Source organism: Pipistrellus kuhlii, unplaced genomic scaffold, assembly GCF_014108245.1.
Source record: "Pipistrellus kuhlii isolate mPipKuh1 unplaced genomic scaffold, mPipKuh1.p scaffold_m20_p_10, whole genome shotgun sequence".
Taxonomy (NCBI): domain Eukaryota; kingdom Metazoa; phylum Chordata; class Mammalia; order Chiroptera; family Vespertilionidae; genus Pipistrellus; species Pipistrellus kuhlii.
In genome coordinates this window covers 29,546,397-29,564,903 of record NW_023425405.1, presented here as the reverse complement: position 1 = coordinate 29,564,903, position 18,507 = coordinate 29,546,397, and the positions used below count along the sequence as shown (strand labels likewise).

Here is an 18,507-nt window from a genome sequence, read left to right as displayed (position 1 = left end):
GGGAGCCCAATCCCTCTGTTGACATATTTGCTGAGGATTTGTATGCCATTAAATCAACAATATATGCTCAGAACTCATTAGTGAATAGCTCTGTCAGAGTACTGTGACTCAGAAAAGTATTTAAAATATATTATCTACCCTGGAAAAGTTAATAATAATGCCAAAGAATCTATTCAGAAAAGGACCTATCAAGACAAGCAATAGGTAATCAATATGCAAAGCATTGCACAGACCACCACAGTCATTGAGGGGCTGAAGAAGTCTGGGGAGGGGCTGAGTAATAAGATAATTCCATATAATAATAAATGTGGCAGTATTCTATATGTAGTGAAGACATTAGCACGGTTCTAATTTTTGCCTGGCAGGACAGAGTTAAAAGCAGCAATTTCTCCAGAGAGAAATAGTGACCTCTGATCTTTCCCCCACAGACAGGATGTTGCTTCCCTTTGCTCTTCTCCTCGGCAGTTGCACTTTGGTGACCAAGATGGGAACAATTCAACTGAGCTTGTTCAAGGTCAGGACCCGAAGGCCTTGAGAGATTCATTGTATCATAAGGCCAGTTCTCAGGATTTCGTTAGCAGGTGTTCATGGGTACAGATGTTCTTTGAATGGCCTTCTCACAAAATCAATCTCCTGAAGGTGAAAGCCACCTGCCAGAGGCTCTCTGAGAGCCTTGAGTTGGGCAAAATCTAAGTAAAATCCAGTTATTAAATTAAAGTGCGTGCATAGAAGTTTCTGGCTACAGTTGGGGGTGTCTTCTATTTAGGTACCTGATTTTCTTGGGGATGCCTTTTTACATGTTCTTTCACAGGAATGCATGTTGTTTGATACTGCTGCTGATTAAGCTAATGTGTACATTCGTCACCCAGTGAAAAACGAGTGAGCTGAGGTGAGAACTTGGACTCTCTTTGGTCTTTACTGCTTGAACTACTTTTTTTTTCTTGTCTCTGCATCCCCTTTCCCAAACATTATGTGTGTCCAAAAGTCCTATTTGGTGAATGAACCCAATAGCTTTTGTGTGAAAGACCAAGTTGTGTGGAAAAAAGATTCACACCCCCAAAGGATTTATTTTTTTAAAAAGTATGGCTTGCTATGGTAATACACAATATTGTTTTTATATGTGTATACATGAAACCAAATTAAAAAAAATAGCTGTTGTAACATTAAACCACAATCTGAGGAGCACGTCCATCTCGCTCCTGCCTTCTGCAGGGTCTTCTGAAACCCCCTCTGGTTCCAGGTCATGGCCAGACGCAGCGGGAAGAGCTTGCAAATTTTGTTTTTTGCTCTACAATTCAGTCTTCAGCAACTTGAGTGCTTTCTTCATGTTGTCAACAACTATTGGGCAGAAAACGTTACGAGAGTCAAGACGTGACCAAAAGTTATATGAACAGATGTAGTAAACCCCCAAACTTGGGTATTTTATTGATTGTTTAATGGGGTGCTATTGTATCATAGGGTAAAATGTTGGAAATCTTACTGTAATTTTTTTCCTACAATTATGTAAAATGGCTTTTATTGCAATCCATTTCTCCTCCAATATTTATTAAATGCCTTTTCTATAAGGAGCTATGATATTTACCTGAGAAGAATACCTGCCTTGAAGGAATCCAAAGTCTCATTAAGCTATTTGCTATCGCTTTGAGAATGGCGAATACTTTGAATGTATGTCCCTTGGTTCTCCTAGTACCCACTGAAGGCATCGCTAATGGACCACGATCATTTTCCTGCTGCCCAGACGCAGCCTCAAACTCCTTTCCAAAATAATGAGAATCTTTATGTGCCGCCCTACAAGATTTTCTGTGATAATGAAAACCATTCAATGCCTTTGCATTGAGTACTGGAAGTATGGTCAGTGTGTCAGAGGAACTGAGTCTTAAATGGTAAGTAATCTAAGTTTGTTATTAAACAGCTGCCTGTGGCTGAAGGCTAACATGCTGGGCAGTGCAGTTCTAGGCAGCCACTGGTCATGGAGCAGCATTGGCTTCTAGGGCAAAACCCAGCTCTCCCCCCAGCAGGATTAATTAGATGTCACAAGCAAGTACAGTATCCTATTGAGGTACCTCATCTTCCTTGGGAGTTTCTCTCAGAAGTGAGTCTCTTGGCAACTATTTGGAGCCCTCTTTCCTACTACTGATCTTTAAAGTTGAACTTGAATTTAGTGTCAACAAAGACTACATCATTTCTTTATTTTTTGGATAAATAATATATTTATAATTATTAATGTAATATTTTATAATAATAATATTAATAATAATAAATATTCTTTCATTATTTGGAAAAGCTATATTTAACAAAGCATGCAGGTTACTGCAACTATTGCACTCAATTCTGTGATACGTCAGTGTGTCTAAGAGAAAAACCTGAAATGCAGGTGACATATCATAGAATCCTCCTGGAGAAAAACAGATACTTCTTTAAAAATAATCTTCAATTACAAAGGGGAGGCAAGTTTGCCTAATTTCAATTATTCATCTTCAATTACAATGAAAAAAAAGAGAGATTAAAGTGATAAGACTAGTTGGTCAAACTGATTTCCAGTGGCCCCTGAGCAGCTTTCCCTGCCTTTGTCATAGTTCTGTGGCCTCTGCTCCCACAGGACCACACTGAGATGGCCAAAGGAGGTGACACTTACGCAGAGCTGTGTCCGAAGGTTCATAAGCGTAGAGACGATTTGAGTAGCGTCCAGTGATGTCGGCTCTCACGGTCAGGGATGGGTCTACAAAGGAAAAGCAAAGGGGGGTGATGGCCTGGAGAGCTGTGCTTGCACCGATGCGGGATGAAGCACATGGATTTGTCCACATCCCCTGAAAGGAGTACAGCGTGTATCCTGGCAGATCTACCTCATCTGCTCTGCGGCAGCCTTGGCCAGGCGGGACCCCACGCTGGGCTGGGAGCCACCAACAGCTGCGTGTGGCTATTTGTGGGAAAGGTTATGAACCCCGCTGTGCTATCTATAGCAACCTGAAAACAGGATAATACATATTGTTGGGCTGGTGTTTCCATTTTGGGTGAAAACAATAGCATTCGCTACCAAGGAATTGTGTTAAAAGCTTTTGAAAGGATTATGTTGTAATTTAAATGTGTCGTTACCAAGAGCAACCTGGATCATTAGAAACTCACATCTAATGCTGGTGTTCAAAACCAACATATATTTTTTTAATGAATAAAAGAAGATGAGTCTTAATAGCATCAAAGGTCACATAAGCATGTAGTCCCCTCTCTATTTTTTTACTTATTTAAAAAATACTGAGTTAGGAGTCATCTCTTATGTGTTGTTTCAATTATTTTTTCCTGTTTTATATTAACTTGAAATCAATGAGAACAGAAAGGTATTTTTAGAATAAGGCACATATCCAGCCCGGCTGGCATGGCTCAGTGGTTGAGCATCAACCTATGAACCAGGAGGTGCTGGTTTGATTCCCAGTCAGGGCACGTGCCCACGTTGCGGGCTTGATCCCCAGTATGGGGTGTGCAAGAGGTAGATAATGATTCTCTCTCATCATTGGTGTTTTTATCTCTCCCTCTCTGAAATCAATACAAATATATTTTAAAAAATAAATAAAACAAGGCACATCCAAAAGGGAGGTGTTATGGGGGTACAGAGGCCTAGAAACCTTACCCCCATAGAGGTGACTGAGGAGCCTAAGATGTATGTCCTGAAATCTGGGTGAAGAGGATGCGCCAGAGCACCTGCAGGTTTGCAATGTCTGTCACTGATACTGGATGAACAGTCCCTGTCATTTCAGAATACTGGACTAGGACCGACGTAATTTACAAAAAGCAGACATTCTTTTGTTCAACAAAGACTCAAGACCTGCTGCTGCTTGGTGCAGATGATACAAACACCTGATCATGGTGATAAATTAACACAAAGGCTTTTAAATACTCAGCCATTGGCTCACAGCTCTGGCTGCACCGTGGAATCACTGGGAGAGGTTTAAAAACATCGCGATGCCTTTGCTGGGCGCCCAGGCGTTCTGTTTAATTGGTTGGAGGTGTGGCCTGGGCCACTTGCTTTCCGATTGCCCAGGTGGTGCTCCAGTGCAGGCACGTGGGGAAGCAGCTGAGAGCGAGCTGCCTCGGAGTTGGAGTTGGCTCCCATGACTCAAGGGACCCAAACAGGAGTTAAAACTCTCTGAGCTGGGAACGCTGTGAGCAGGATTTGCACACAAGGTAAGGCAGATGACCTATAAAGTCTCAGTTTCAAGGATTCCAAATGTTCTAAATCCTAACAAAATCAAATCTATAAAACTCTAGTTAGGTCTCCCTCCTTCCTTTCTTCGCTTTCCCCCTCCCGTTTCGTATATTTAGTGTGAACTTGGGGAATTACATAGGTGAGCCACTTGATTAGCGTGAGCTCTTTTTTATGTGCTGGATTTAATCATGGACTGTATTTTTCTTTTTTTTATTGAACTTATTGGGGTGACAATGGTTAATAAAATTCTCTAGGTTTCACATGTATAGTTCTGTAGCACATCATGCGTTCACCACCCCAAGTCATCTCCTTCCGTCACCATGTATCCCTTTACCCTCTTTCCCCTCCCCCATCCCCTTTCCCTCTGGCAATCACCATACAATTGTCTTGGGCTCTCTTTAAATCAGTATGATTTTGGTCAGAGCCAAGTTCAATTAATTTGTTGTCATCGAAGGAATATTTTTTGTGAGCCCACCACAGGGCCATGCAGAAAAAGTAACGGTAAGCAGAAGCAGCTGTAGTCCCTGCTACATGGAGTGTATAGTCCCATGAGGAAAATATTTAACAAATAACAGTAATTTTAAAATTATAACTGAGGGCAGTGCGACCATTGAAAGAAACATGGAGCCATAAGCACATGTGCTCATGGGCTTTGGCAGGTCTGTGAAAGACAGCGAGGCTGGGGAGGTGACATGTGACAGGTAGCTGCAGAAGGGGAGGCAAGGCAAACTTCCAGCAGATGGAACAGCATATAATAAGATGTTCCAGAGGCAGGAAGGAGCATGGTAACTTTGATTTTTAGGGGAAAAAAAGCACACAACTTCACATTCTTAACTTTCCTCAAATAATTATCAACAGTATCAGAAAGAACTATCCAAGACACAAATTGGAAGTTTGCCTGATTAGTAATAAGTATTTACAGGCCTGAGGTACAGAGGTAGGCAAAAGTAGGCTTACAGCTGAGAGGCCATGAAACAGTTTATTCTTGAATTACTACTTATTAACTCTTGTATTATTTATTACTATTATTACTAACCTACTTTTGCCCACCCCTGTACCTCACTGGGGCCACGGTGGAGTGGCACCTGAGGGTGGGGGAGGGCAAAGGGGAGATATGGAAGCATGTGTGGTTTCATGTCATTGTCTCTTACCAATAAACATGATCCTGGGGACATACTGGCCGTCAGGAGAAAGGTGCTTGTCAGTTGTTTCATACTAAGATTAAAAAAAAAAAAAGCAGCTTTTTAATTTGTTTACTCTTTAGTTATTTTGAAACTATTGAATACAAAAATGTGTCTGTTACGGAGCTAGGCATCTTAAGACACTGAAGGCACATCTCTCCCACAAGGAGTAATAAAACAGATGCAGAGATAATGTACACGCATGCAAACAAGTTAGCGGAGAGTGTGATACAGAAGAGGCGGTCAAGAGCTGAATGGATGTGATAAAGAACAAAAACGAAGGGAGAATTAGGAAGAAGTTACAGTGTTTGGTGAAGACATCATTCATGAGGCAGGAGGAAGTGGATTAGTGAAAACAAAAACCAGAAGTCATTTTTTTTTGAGAAATTACTGTAAGAAAAAAAAAAACACCCACAGGATTATCTTGAGGATTCAGCTACCCATTTATCAAATTTTCATTTAGAAGTCTTTTTGTAGTAATAGACATTACTTATCTCTCACAGATCACACTCTTGGGTGATGCAGGTTGGAAAATGGATGCTGGGGACCCAGTGTCTGACATGTTAATGATGGAGGAAGACAGACGCCAGGGGTACCCTGAGCAGGACATTTAGCTCAGTATGCAAGTTCTATTCGGACCTTATGAAGTGGGGAAGGAGGAACCTTTCAAAATGAAAACCAGTCAGTCCCATGGAAAAGGAGATCATTCAGGCAGAGGGAGAGATTGTGCAGGGAGGAGGATGTGCAAAGCACTTTCTGACAGGACCACGTTGGGAAGGGACTACACCAGCGGGGAAAGCAGCGGGTGGTGGTGAGAGAAGATGGAGAGCTGCCTCAGGGGCCAGCTAGTGTAGTTTCTTGCACACCATACCACTGTGTTTGCATTTGTTCCTAAATAGCTAAGAAGTGGTGGAGGGATATGGGAAGAGGTACTGTGATCACAATTTGGTCTTGAAAGGGATCACCCTAATGGTATGTGGGATTAGGTGGGAATTATCTTATAAACAGGGAGCCACTTAATAATACCGCAGTAAGCTAAGCAAAGTGAACAGTTCTTACACTGGAATGGTGGTCCTCAGTTTATAGGAAAGTGACCAATAACAAAAATATTTAAAAGTTAGAACCACAGGTCTTGTCCAGCCAACATGGCTCAGTGGTTGAGCGTCGACCTGTGAACTAGAAGGTCACGGATTCGAATCCTGGTCAGGGAACATGCCCAGGTTGTGGGATCAATCCCAGTGTGGGACTTGCAGGAGGCAGCTGATCAATGATTGTCTCTCATCATTGATATTGCTCTCTCTTTCTTGCCCTCTCCCTTACTCTCTGAAATCAATAGACATATATTTTATTTAAAAAAAAAAAGAGTTCACTGTGGGAAATATTTAATATTATATACTCATTGAACATCCAGGGAGAAATTTGCTGTAGGCAATTGAATATATATGAATGAGCCACAGTCTTGACTGCCACAGGTGAGTAGGAGAGTTCCGTCTATTAATAGAATAACACTTCTGATGAAATAGGAACTAGAGAAAGAGGAGCAATTTGGAAGCCTGGCCCAAACTGAGAAATGCAGGGGGGAACACATTGAGTTTAAGCTAATTATGGGATGTCTGAAATGAAGTGTATATACCAGTTGGAAGTTGTGCCGTATTTGTGGGCATCATCAGTGTGTGAACATTGATTAAAGACACATATTGATGATGTTACCCATAGAGATATAAAATATGAAAATAAAAGTAGATCAATTAGAGATTCACCAATCACTTAATACTTAGGGGGAGGGAGTTGAGGAAGGAATACTGGTGTGGATACTCTTTGAAGAAGCCAACCTGTTAATATATGAAGAACATGAGAGAGAGAGAGAGAGAGAGAGAGAGAGAGAGAGAGAGAGAGAGAGAGAGAGAGAGAGAGAGAGAGAGAGAGAGACTGACTCTGACTCCAGGTGAGGATTATGATAGAGTAAGGCAGGAAAGTTTGGACACCAGGAAGGGTGGTGAAGATGAAGTCAGTGAGAATGCAGGAAGCTAAGTTTGGACAACCAGAGAGCTCTCTCTTTAGGGAGAGAGGAGACAATGATTGAGAATGGTGTGGAACAGCCAGAACTGCAGGAAGGGACACAGGAGGTAATCTGAAATTACAAAAACCTTCCAATTATTACAGCAACAGAGAAAATCCTTATCACAGGAGTATACTTTTCAGACAACCTAAAGTTATTAATTACCAAATGAAAACATTAACATGAAAGATGGATTATTAATAAAGTATTATTTTGCTTTCCAATCTTAGATGAGTATTTGGGACATATCCTACTTCATCCCAAACATGACTATGATGTTCAGGAGAAATGAATCATCCATTTTGAATAATGAGAAATGTCAGTGATGATGAGAAGGAAACTTACGACTAGATTGATGAGGACGAACTGCTCTGCCAATTTCTGAATTTCTTTATTTTCAGCAAACACTTTCTTTAAAGCTATGATATAAAGAAAAATCATTAAGCATTCATCTCAGCACCATTGCTCTCTGTTATATTTTAAGTTGAACTGTAATTTTTAGTGCAGTGTTCAACTTTGCCCTTTCAGCAAATAATTAGTGTAGCAATATTTAGGCTATTGACTGCCTTTACTTCTTGCCATCCATCCATCCATCCATCCATCCATCCATTTTTTTTTCAGCCTATATTTATTGAGTGGCTACTAAATGGTAGGCACTGTTTAATGCCCTGGAAATAGAAAAGTGAAAGAAAAAAAAAAGTAATGTGCTTTCTTCATGGGGCTCAAATGCCTGTGTAGGAGACATCATAAATTAACAAACAAATAAATATATAATAATTTCAGGTGGAGATATCTAATAATTTCAGGTGAAGCAAAGCAAGAGGTTTAAGAGCTATAAAGTGGCCAGGATAGATCTCCCTGAGGGACTGACATTGAGGTGAGAGAAGTGACCCACTCTGAGATTTTGGAGGTATGTCATACTAAGTGGAGGGAACTATAAGAGCAATAATAGTCCTGTGGCGAAAATGAACTCAGATGTTTGAGGCAAAGCACAAAGGCCAGGCTAGGTGGAGAGGAGAGAAAACAAGAGGAGAGCAGTGAGAAAGGAAGGAGCCAGAGGCTGGATTGTGTATTGCCTTGTAGCCCAGGGTCAGAAATCTGAGTTTAATTTTACATGTGAGTAGAAGCCACTTGAACACATGAGTGATAGGATCTGACTTGTTTAACAGATTTATTTGGGTTTCTGTATGGGGAACTGACTATCGGGTAGCCAGGTAGGTGGCTGTTATAGTATCTAGCTCTTGGTTTGGATCATGACGGTAGCAGTGAGACAACAGGAAGTGGTTGGAGTTGGGCAGGACCCACATAATATATGGTGCCCAATGCAAAATAAAAGCATGAGCTCCTTGTTCAAAAGTTATTAAGAATTTTCAGACAATGACTACAGAATGTTAAACCAAGCATGGGAACTTTTAAGCACTGGGCCCTAGGTGGGTACACAGGTTGCATGTCCATGGAGTCCACACTGGGTTTGAGGTATATTTTGGAGGCACAGCCAATGGTGTTGAACATGGGATAAAAGAAAAAGATGTCAAGAATGAATCCTAGATCTTGTTTTTTCAAACTATGCAGCAATGGTTAACATAAAACGCGGGGATATTTGAAGTTACCTTAAATATGTTTTTGCTACATGAAATATCATTTAGAATTCAACTGTGCTAGATGCTAAGGAAAACGAGATGAGCTATCCTACCTTGGCCCTACAGCTAAAAGCCTATAAAGGAAATAATATGTAGAAGAATAAATTACCTTGACTGTGTGGGCATTCATCCAGGTGATGAATAATCATCAAGGGTTTGTTGCTTGAAAAGAAAAGCCAGATTGGATCATTTTTACCGAGTAGGATTTCATGTGCAGTTAAATCTCACTAGATGGTGCTCTTGAGAGCTTTGAGAGAGCTGTGTCACCTCATCCTTACCTTGTCTTGGATTTGTACAAAGCTTCCTCATATGTCTGAGTCCAGATGAGCTGATCACCCCAGCCTAGGACAAAGTGAGCCAGTACACCTATTTTTTTATTTTATTTTAAAAAAATATATTTTATTGATTTTTTTACAGAGAGGAAGGGAGAGAGATAGGGAGCTAAAAACGTAGATGAGAGAGAAACATCGACAGCTGCCTCTTGCACACCCCCTACCAGGGATGTGCCCACAACCAACATACATGCCCCTGACCAGAATCGAACCCGGGACCTTTCAGTCCGCAGACTGACGCTCTACCACTGAGCCAAACCAGTTCCGGCATGAGCCAGCATATTTAAAGCGATTATAATTTGACACCCAAAACTGTTGAAAAGCAATGGTACTTGAAACAAAGAAGAAAAACCTCTAGAGAAAGTAGAAATAACTATAAAATTTGATAAATCTAGAAGGAACACAAACAAAAACAATATGATCTCAGCTTCCCAGAAGGAACACAAACAAAAACAAAAGTCTCAGCTTCCCAGTTAGGCAGCATTGGGAGCTGACTCCTACCTCTGGAGAGGGTCTGGGGCAGTTTGGGTGGAGGAACCTTTGTGTCCTTGGTGTCCTTCTTAGCTCCTGGTTTGACTGTGGTGTCTTTGGCCAGGGTGTAGGAGAGGGCCACAAGGAGCAAGAATGTTGACACTGAAATCTTCTCCATGGCAAACCTAATAATGAAAACAAGCAAAAAGTCAGTAAGACTAAAGGGAATTAGCAGTCTTCAAAATCTTCAGACTGCATCCATCTATCTATCTATCTATCTATCTATCTATCTATCTATCTATCTATCTATCATCTCCATACAGATTCTATATAATAAAAGTATAATATGCTAAATGCTCAGTCAACTGCTTGTCTAGTTGCTATGATGCACATTGACCACCAGGGGACAGATGCTTTGACCGGTAGGTTAGCTTGCTACTGGGGTCCTGCCAATGGGGACTGGGCAAGAGGGCTGGATATGCCCTGGAGCTCACCCCCAGTCCCCATCCCATGGTCCTTTCCTGGCCCGCCAGCCCCCAGGGCCCTGACTAGGACTGGTGAGATGGCTCCAATAGGCACTGATCACTAACCAGGCCGAGGGACCCCACCAGTGCACAAATTCGTGTACTGTATAAATATACTGCCTCTAGTATAAATGATATAGAGTATACTGATATAGATCTCCATAGGTATCTACAATATAGGTATAGATATACTTTAAGAAATAAGTAGATGTATATACTCTTATAGCTAAAGGAACTGACACTTAAATTTTATATTTAAAACATTTAGTACAAGAAGATACCTTATTGATTACCTCCTCTTTTCCCACCTCCCCAATGCCTCATTTACAGAAGAATCTGACATTCAGAGAGATGAAGATTTATGAGATGGGTGTGAACCAAGGCTCCTGAATCTTGCCCTTTTGCAACACTGGCTCCCATTTTCCCACCCTGAAACTCTAATATTGGTGGAGGTTTGAAATTAAATAAACTGCAAAGGAAGCAGGATAGACCTTCAATGCTTAGTATTTTTAAAAGGAATGTTTTTCATGTTCTGATAGCTTGAGTCAGAATCTTTGCTGATTGAAAAAAAAAAGTGTTGCTAAATCATCACATCAGAGGATATCTTATATTAAACTGGCCCATTTTTATACAAATAGTAGTATGTGTCCACAAAATGTCTTACTCAAAAAGACATAAAAAGCAAGGGTGCATTTTCTTTCTACACTGGAAAAGCCAATAACAAATTTTGTATCCTACTCGTCTGCAGAAGCAACTCAAGTGTACTATAAGTCAATATCTCCAGCCCTCTTAGTACAAAGACTTGTGTTTAAAACAAAATCCAGGAACTTTTCTGTGAGAATACTTGTACTTTTTGAGTATTAATTAATTTAGAAACACCATGACAAATAACTACTTTGAGTTTATCAACATTCATTGGATTTCCTGTTTTATTTAGAGCGACAGCATCTTTGTATATTTGAAAAATCATAAACTGGTAGTGAAGCATTTTACCTATTTAGTCCACTTGCAGTTCTTATCGTACAAGTAGCTATTAGGAGCCCTTGGAATAGCTCCACCGCTTACAGGTTGGAACTGTTGCTATCTTACCAGTGTTTTATGGCAAGATGACAGAATTTTGTCGAATGTAACTCCTGCTGTTCAAACATCCTGCTGAGATTCACTCTATCGACTTTTCCTAATATGAATAGACTCTGTAAACTTCCTGCATAAACCACCTCAAAACAGAATGCTGAGACACATTGACCATTTGGCCTGCCTCTCTCTCTCTCTCTCTCTCTCTCTCTCTCTCTCTCTCTCTCTCTCTCTCTCTCTCACCTGCAGGAGGTTTTGGTGTCCCTATTCATAAATGCTTTAAGAAAGCACTCCAATTTCTCTTATATTTTATCCCATGAATTTAAAGATTGAAGATGCAACAAGAATCTCTATACCAGACAGAAAAAGCACTTTTTCCTGTTTTTTAGTCATATTCTAAGTCGCAATTGCCAGCGGGCAATCTGAGCGGAGGTTTCCTGGGGCTGCAGGCCTTAGCTTTAGGCAGTGGGAGGCAAGCAGAGCATAGACAGTGACCAGGGCACAGTGACAGAGGACCCAGGGCCCTGTCCCACACTTGGAAACACCTAGAGTTCACCCACTCCAACCTCCTGCCTCCTGCCTCCCAAGGGAGAAAGCATTACCTTGAACCGGCTCAGGAAGGGAGCACACTGCCAACTCAGGCCAAAGAAAGGCCCCAGGAAACCTTTGGTGAAAAGTCCATATATCCCCTCTCCAAACCCCATTTCACTGCCCTTGAAACTCTCTTCCACACAGTCACCAGAGGCCAGAACCCAGTGCCCTTCCAACATGCTCCATGGTCAGGAGCCTTACCTGGCTTTCCCCACCCACCTGTCTGTGCAAACCAGGGGGCCTTGATGCGTCCAAGCTTCCTCCTGTGCCAGCTCAGCTCAGCCTTTATTTATGCTCCGGAGAGCACCTCGGCCCCACCCACTGACCTCTGATTTACATGCTGCAAACCCAGAAAGGAACTTTCCTTTTCCCAAGCAAATGGTTTTCCTAGGCCAAACAGTTCCTTTTCTTAAAAAAACCATGTTGCAAATGGCATACTGTTTCAGTGTGCATGTTTTTTAATTGTGAAAAAGCATGTTGTTCAGAGATTTTGGAAAAGATGGGCAGAGTGCCAAGTCCAGGTAAGCTTTACATGAAGACATTTGATTCGCTTGAAGGCTGATTTGTCTCTTGGTGATTGGATGTGGAGTGTGTGGTTTGTAGCTGTTTTCCCTCCCCTTTGGGCAAACTGCCTTTACTTAGTTAAAAAAAAAAAGCACATAAGAGATGATTCACAATTCTAACCCCTCCAGTCATATAGCCTGCTATGCTCCATGATGGGACACATTACTTCCCATGGAATCCTCCCCTCTTCCTGGCAAACAAAATATGCATTCACCATAGGTTTGAGCAGCATGCAGATCAGGCACTCACACAATATTTCAAAACTGAGGAGATTATTGGGGGGAAAAAAAAAAAAGGCCCTAACACTGTGAGTTTTTTTGAATTACCTTGCAGCAACTTCCCTCCAAAGAGTACAAAGGTATTTCTCAGATATTCTCACTCACTTAATGGCAAACTTTCCCTCCAGGCATGCAGAAGCTCTTTACACCATTTCTCAGATTTAGAAACTGAGGTCTGCAACTACTCCCCGTCCCCCAATCAAGATTATGCAATTGTTCACTAAAGATCTTAAGCCTGAATTCAGATTTTCTGTAAAAAAAAAATAAAAACAAACAAAAACAGTATACTGTTTTGTTCATGAAGCAATTCTTAAAAGCTCAGATTGCAGAAATCTTTAAAAACAGAAATTAATAGAATGCAAGCCTTTTGAAATTTACTTTTTAAAGATGAGTTAAGCTCATAATATTTCAGAACATTTGTAAGTGTCTATATCTTTTTGAGAGAGATCATTTCTCTGGGCAAAATAGTGATTCCCAAAATATTGACTCTTCCTTTGATTCTAAGAGAGCTTACAGAGCCAATTTCTTTAGGAGTTTGGAAACAATGACCTGAGCTACATGCTTAAAATGGGAAAGGCATTTATACAGATCTTAGCATATTTAATTCAACTCCATCATTTTGCAGATGAAAACAACAAAGAAGTTAAGAAATTGATGACACTCAAAGTCTCACAACGAGCTTAGGGCACTGCTGGGGCCACATCCAGGTGTCCTGTCATCCGTCACCTGCTGAGAGTGGAAGGCCAGTGGGACTGGGGACAGAGACTCTAGTTTAGTCCTGCCTCCTGGTGTTCAACCACTGGATGATCTCAGAGACATCATTTAACACCTCTGGAATGTCGGTTTTCCTGTCTATAAAAATGTGAAAATATTACCATCCATGAATGTTTTGAGTATAAATTAGATTTAATGAGTAAAGAAGTAAAAAGGTACTTGGTTTCTAACTGTGCTAGGGATGCTGTGACAAAGTACCATAGACTGGGTAGCTCAGACAACAAGTATTATCTTCTCACCATTCTGGAAGCTAGATGTTTGAGATGAAGGTATGCAAGTTTGACTTCTTCTGAGGCCTCTCTCCTTCGCTTCTAGATGCTGTCTCCTCCCTCTGTCTTCATGTGGTTTTCCTTCTGGGTCCTAATGTCCTCTTCTTATAAGGATACCAGTCCTCTTGGATTAGGGCCCGACCTGATGATTTATTTTAACTTACTTACCTCTTTAGAGACACTATCTCCAAGAATGGTCATATTTTGTGACACTGAATGTTAGGACTTCCACAGGTGAATTCTGGCGAGACACAGCTCATCTTACAACACTTGGTAATTACAAACCTCTCTGGCTTATTGTAATTAATTATGATGCTGTTATAATTTTCTACTTTATGCCTGTACCAACTCTCATGTCAATAAAAGATCAGGATTTTGTGTTAGTGGCTAAGGTATAGCAAGGAGGAAGTAATTATTAGAATATAGTCGACATGTACCATGGTGACTGGCATCCTCGGCACCCACAACTAGGCTTTTGTAGATGCTACAAGTTTTTCTTATATTTTATTAAACATCATTACTTTGAACTGAGGTCATACAATCAGTCTTTGAGACTTGCCTGCTATTGTAAAAATGTGTTGTTACTATTTTTAAAAAAAATATATTTTTATTGATTTCAGAGAGGAAGGGAGAGGGAAAGAGAAATATTATAGAAACATCAATAATTGATCTGCTGCCTCCATTACACCCCACATTGTGGACCGAGGCTGCAATCCTGTACATGCCCTGACCTGGAATCAAACCATAACCTCCTGAATCATAGGTGAATACTCAGCCCCTGAGCCATCCCAGCTGGTTGCTATTTTTTATTAATTTTTTTTCAAGTTGAGTAGTATTTGAAAATCTGATATATCAAATAACATTTGGTAGTGAAATTAAGCTTAGTACTAATGATCCTAACAATAGCCTAATTACATGGATGCTATATCTTTGTGTTTTCTATATTTGTGTCACTAATTTTAGAGGCTTTTATTCAAGCAGATTTTAAAGTAGGTTATTTTTTTTTATTTTTGAATAAAATTTAGAGACATAGTAATAAAGCTAGCAAATATTACTAAATAGTATCATTTTATTTTAGCTTTTACATTTTAAAAATTGCATTTATTGGGGTGACATTGGTTAATAAAGTTATATAGGCTTCAAATGTACAATTCTATAATACATCATCTGTATATTGTATTGTGTGTTCACCACCCCAAGTCAAGTCTCCTTCCATCACCATTTATCCCCCCACACTCTAACACCCCAATCCCTCCTTCCCTCTGGTAATCACCATACTGTTGTCTGTGTCTGAGTGTGGTTCCCCCCCCCCAATCCCTTTACCTTTTTCACCCAGCCACAACCCCCCTCATCAAATATCCATTGAACCTATTTATGTAGCAAATATTACACCAGGCACTAAAGATATAAGAAAAAGACAGTCAGTTACAGAGGTAGCCAGATTCACACAGAGATAATTGAAATTCAGGGTGGCATGGAAGACACTGTGCCTGCCCGAGGGCACTTGCAATCTGACAGAAGAATTAAGATAGAACCACACCAACAGTTACCCATTCGCTAAACAATACAACTATTTGCATAGCATTTACATTGTATTAGGTATTATATGTAATCTAGAGATGATTTAAAGTACAAGAGAGGGTATACATAGGCTATATGCAGATATTATGCCATTTTATATAAGGGACTTGAACATCTCAGATTTGGGTGTCCACAGGGGTCCTGAAACTGATACCCTGCAGATACTGAGGGAGACTTTCTATGTATCTAACTGCAAACCAATGAGAACATGCCATTAGAATCAGGTAAGTGGTATAGACAACAGCTGTTATTATTTTTTAGAGGAGACAGAAATAGCTGTCCATTAGAATGTTCAAATTGGTTAGAGAAGGCAAGATTCCCAGATGGAGAACGCAATTCAGAATTTTGCAAAAAATGAGATTAGCTTAGCTGCAGTGAAAGCCATCTGGGTGATTTATAAATATGATCAGAAAGGCGTTTTGGGGGCTTTATGCCTGGGGTCTTTAATGCCATTCTAAGGATTTTAATCTTCACTCTCCAAGAAGTGTTGTCTGATGGTTAAGAAGGCAAGGTATACATCGGATTGGTTTGAGTTTACATGTAGCTTTATGACTATTGCATACTCTCCTAACCTATGCTAACTACCCTCTATGAAATAGGGATAGAAAGACTTATTTTATAGGACCTATGGAAGATTACATAAATATTAGAGGTGAAATGCTTAGAATGGTATATAGCACATAATAATCACTTAAAAATAGTAGGTATTATTACAGAATGTGTCATTTGCTTCTCTATATTACAGTAATTTAGATCTCAGTATATTTATTAACTAATAGTAAGTCTGTAAACTCCATGACCCCAGAATTATTGATTTCTCTTTGTAGAGTGTATTATAAGGCTTAAACTATCATTACATGTTCTTAAAAAAATTGATTTGTCATAACAACCTCCAACAACATCATTATTTTCTTTTAAAAATAAGAAAATAAACTCAAATGGGTGGACATAATTGGCCCCGAGACACAAAACTGTTAAGAGCAGAGAAAGGACCTGAAATCCCCCATGACTGCTGATAATTCAATATTCATTCAAGTCTACCATGCTGCTCTCTGATGTCAAGAAGTAAGGACAGCCCTAGATGGGTTGGCTCAGTGGATAGAGCTCCAGCCAGTTCAATTCCCATCCAGGGCACATGCCTGGGTTGCAGGCTCAATCCCCAAAAGGAGGTGTGCAGGAGGCAACCAGTCAATGATGCCCTCTCATCATTGATGTTTCTATTTCTCTTTTCCTCTTCTTTCCTCTCTGAAATCAATAAAAAAAATAAAAATAAAAAAAGAAGTAAGGACATAAACCTGTAAGCAAATGTTAATCTCACAAAACTTAATAATGGATTAGCCATATGAAGAGGAAAATGAGAATAGCTTCTAAGTACCCAAGGACTTTGCCCCTGAAAGAACCTTTTTAAAAACATGTAGTCAGCCGTTGATATCTGCGGGTTCTACAGCCATGAATTCAACCAATCACAGATGGAAAATATTTAAAAAATAATATTACATTGTTGCTGATATGTACTTTGTAGTCAGACCTATGATAGTTCCAAACATCCTACTAAACATATGCAGACTTTTTTTCCTTGTACAGTACAACTATTTGCATAGCATTTACATAGTAGTATTATACGTAATCTAGAGATAATTAAAGTACAAGAGAGGGTATACATAGGTTATATAGCAAATACTGTGCCATTTTATATAAGGGACTTGAACATCCTCAGATTTTGGGGTCTGTGGGGGTCCTGGAACCAATACCCTGCAGATTCCAAGGGAGCCTCACTGTTTATCTGATTCAAACCAAGTTGCTGGCTAAATAAGCTCCCCTCAAACTCCAGCTTGGAGAAGGAGACAGATAGTATTAGTGTTGGACGGTTAGGAAGAGTTGATTGCCTTCAGAGTTTATCTTAATGTCTGAGGGGGCTTTTGTGTACAAAAGTATTAGTCATGCACATATATTTCACAAACCATGAAATATAACATACTTTGCAAGTGAAAACCCTAATTCCAGTTACATTATTTAAAAAAATATATTTAATTGATTTTTTCACAGAGAAGAAGAGAGAGGGATAGTTAGAAACATCAATGAGAGAGAGTCATCGATCAGCTGCCTCTTGCACACACCCTACTGGGGATGTGCCCGCAACCACTGTACATGCCCTTGACCAGAATCGTATCCAGGACCCTTCAGTCCGCAGGTCGACACTCTATCTACTGAGCCAAACCGGTTTCGGCAGTTACATTATTTTATTAGAGCCACAGACTAATATTCAGATTCTCTGAAATTTAAGCTTCTACCTTGCAAACACAAAAACGCTATTCTAATATTTTAAAAATGTTTCCCCCTCAACGTCACATAGAAGTTTCAACACTATGAGTTTGAGTAACTTCACCAGCTTACTCCTCCGGGGGACAAAGGATCCTGGGTCTAGTTTGGGGCGCTGACGTGCACCATCGGCCGTGAGTCAGTCACTGGTATATATGCTATTGGAAGTTGTATAATTAGATCTGTTTCTCAAGGCAAAGTGTAGAGCAGAAGGCTCAGCCCCAACCATGGTAATGGACATTCATTTAGGAGGATGAAGAAAAGAAGCACTTGTAAAGCAGAAAAAAAATCAGAGACAAAGAATGAGAACATCCAGGCCAGTGCCATGACCTGAATCCAACCAAGTTCACTGGTGGTAGGAAGGGTAAAGTAGACGTAACAACCAGGGTCAAGTGCAGGGGAGAGAGTCAGACTGGAGAGGAGAACCTGTAGGCTTAACAGCATTGGAATCGTTTCCAAAAGCTGTCCCACATATTTCCAGACACTTGCAGATCAGGCGTCCTCAAACTTTTTAAAGTGGGGGCCAGATCACGGTCCCTCAGAGAGCTGGAGAGCCGGACTATATGAACTACTAATTCCTACTGTAACACCTCGGCTGCGCTCACTGCCCAAAAAACCTGGCGGGCCGGATCAGACTCCTCTGCGGGCCGCA

The 18,507-nt window shown here is 40.4% G+C and overlaps 1 protein-coding gene across 2 annotated transcripts; it reads right to left on the bottom strand.

Annotated features, from left to right (window-relative positions):
- Positions 1–1,286: 1,286 nt before the first annotated feature.
- Positions 1,287–12,420, bottom strand: AGR2 (anterior gradient 2, protein disulphide isomerase family member). Of its 2 annotated transcripts, none has more exons than XM_036429273.2 (8): positions 12,290–12,420; positions 9,912–10,066; positions 9,357–9,420; positions 9,188–9,240; positions 7,784–7,857; positions 5,350–5,413; positions 2,636–2,719; positions 1,287–1,338 (listed from the first exon to the last, which is right to left on the bottom strand). In XM_036429273.2, exons 2-8 carry the CDS (start codon positions 10,057–10,059, stop codon positions 1,289–1,291), a joined length of 537 nt encoding a protein of 178 aa, XP_036285166.1. In that variant the 5' UTR covers positions 10,060–10,066; positions 12,290–12,420; the 3' UTR covers positions 1,287–1,288. The 2 variants fall into 2 exon arrangements, with proteins under 2 accessions (XP_036285166.1, XP_036285165.1); XM_036429272.1 differs by having other exon boundaries at positions 12,272–12,393.
- Positions 12,421–18,507: the final 6,087 nt, after the last annotated feature.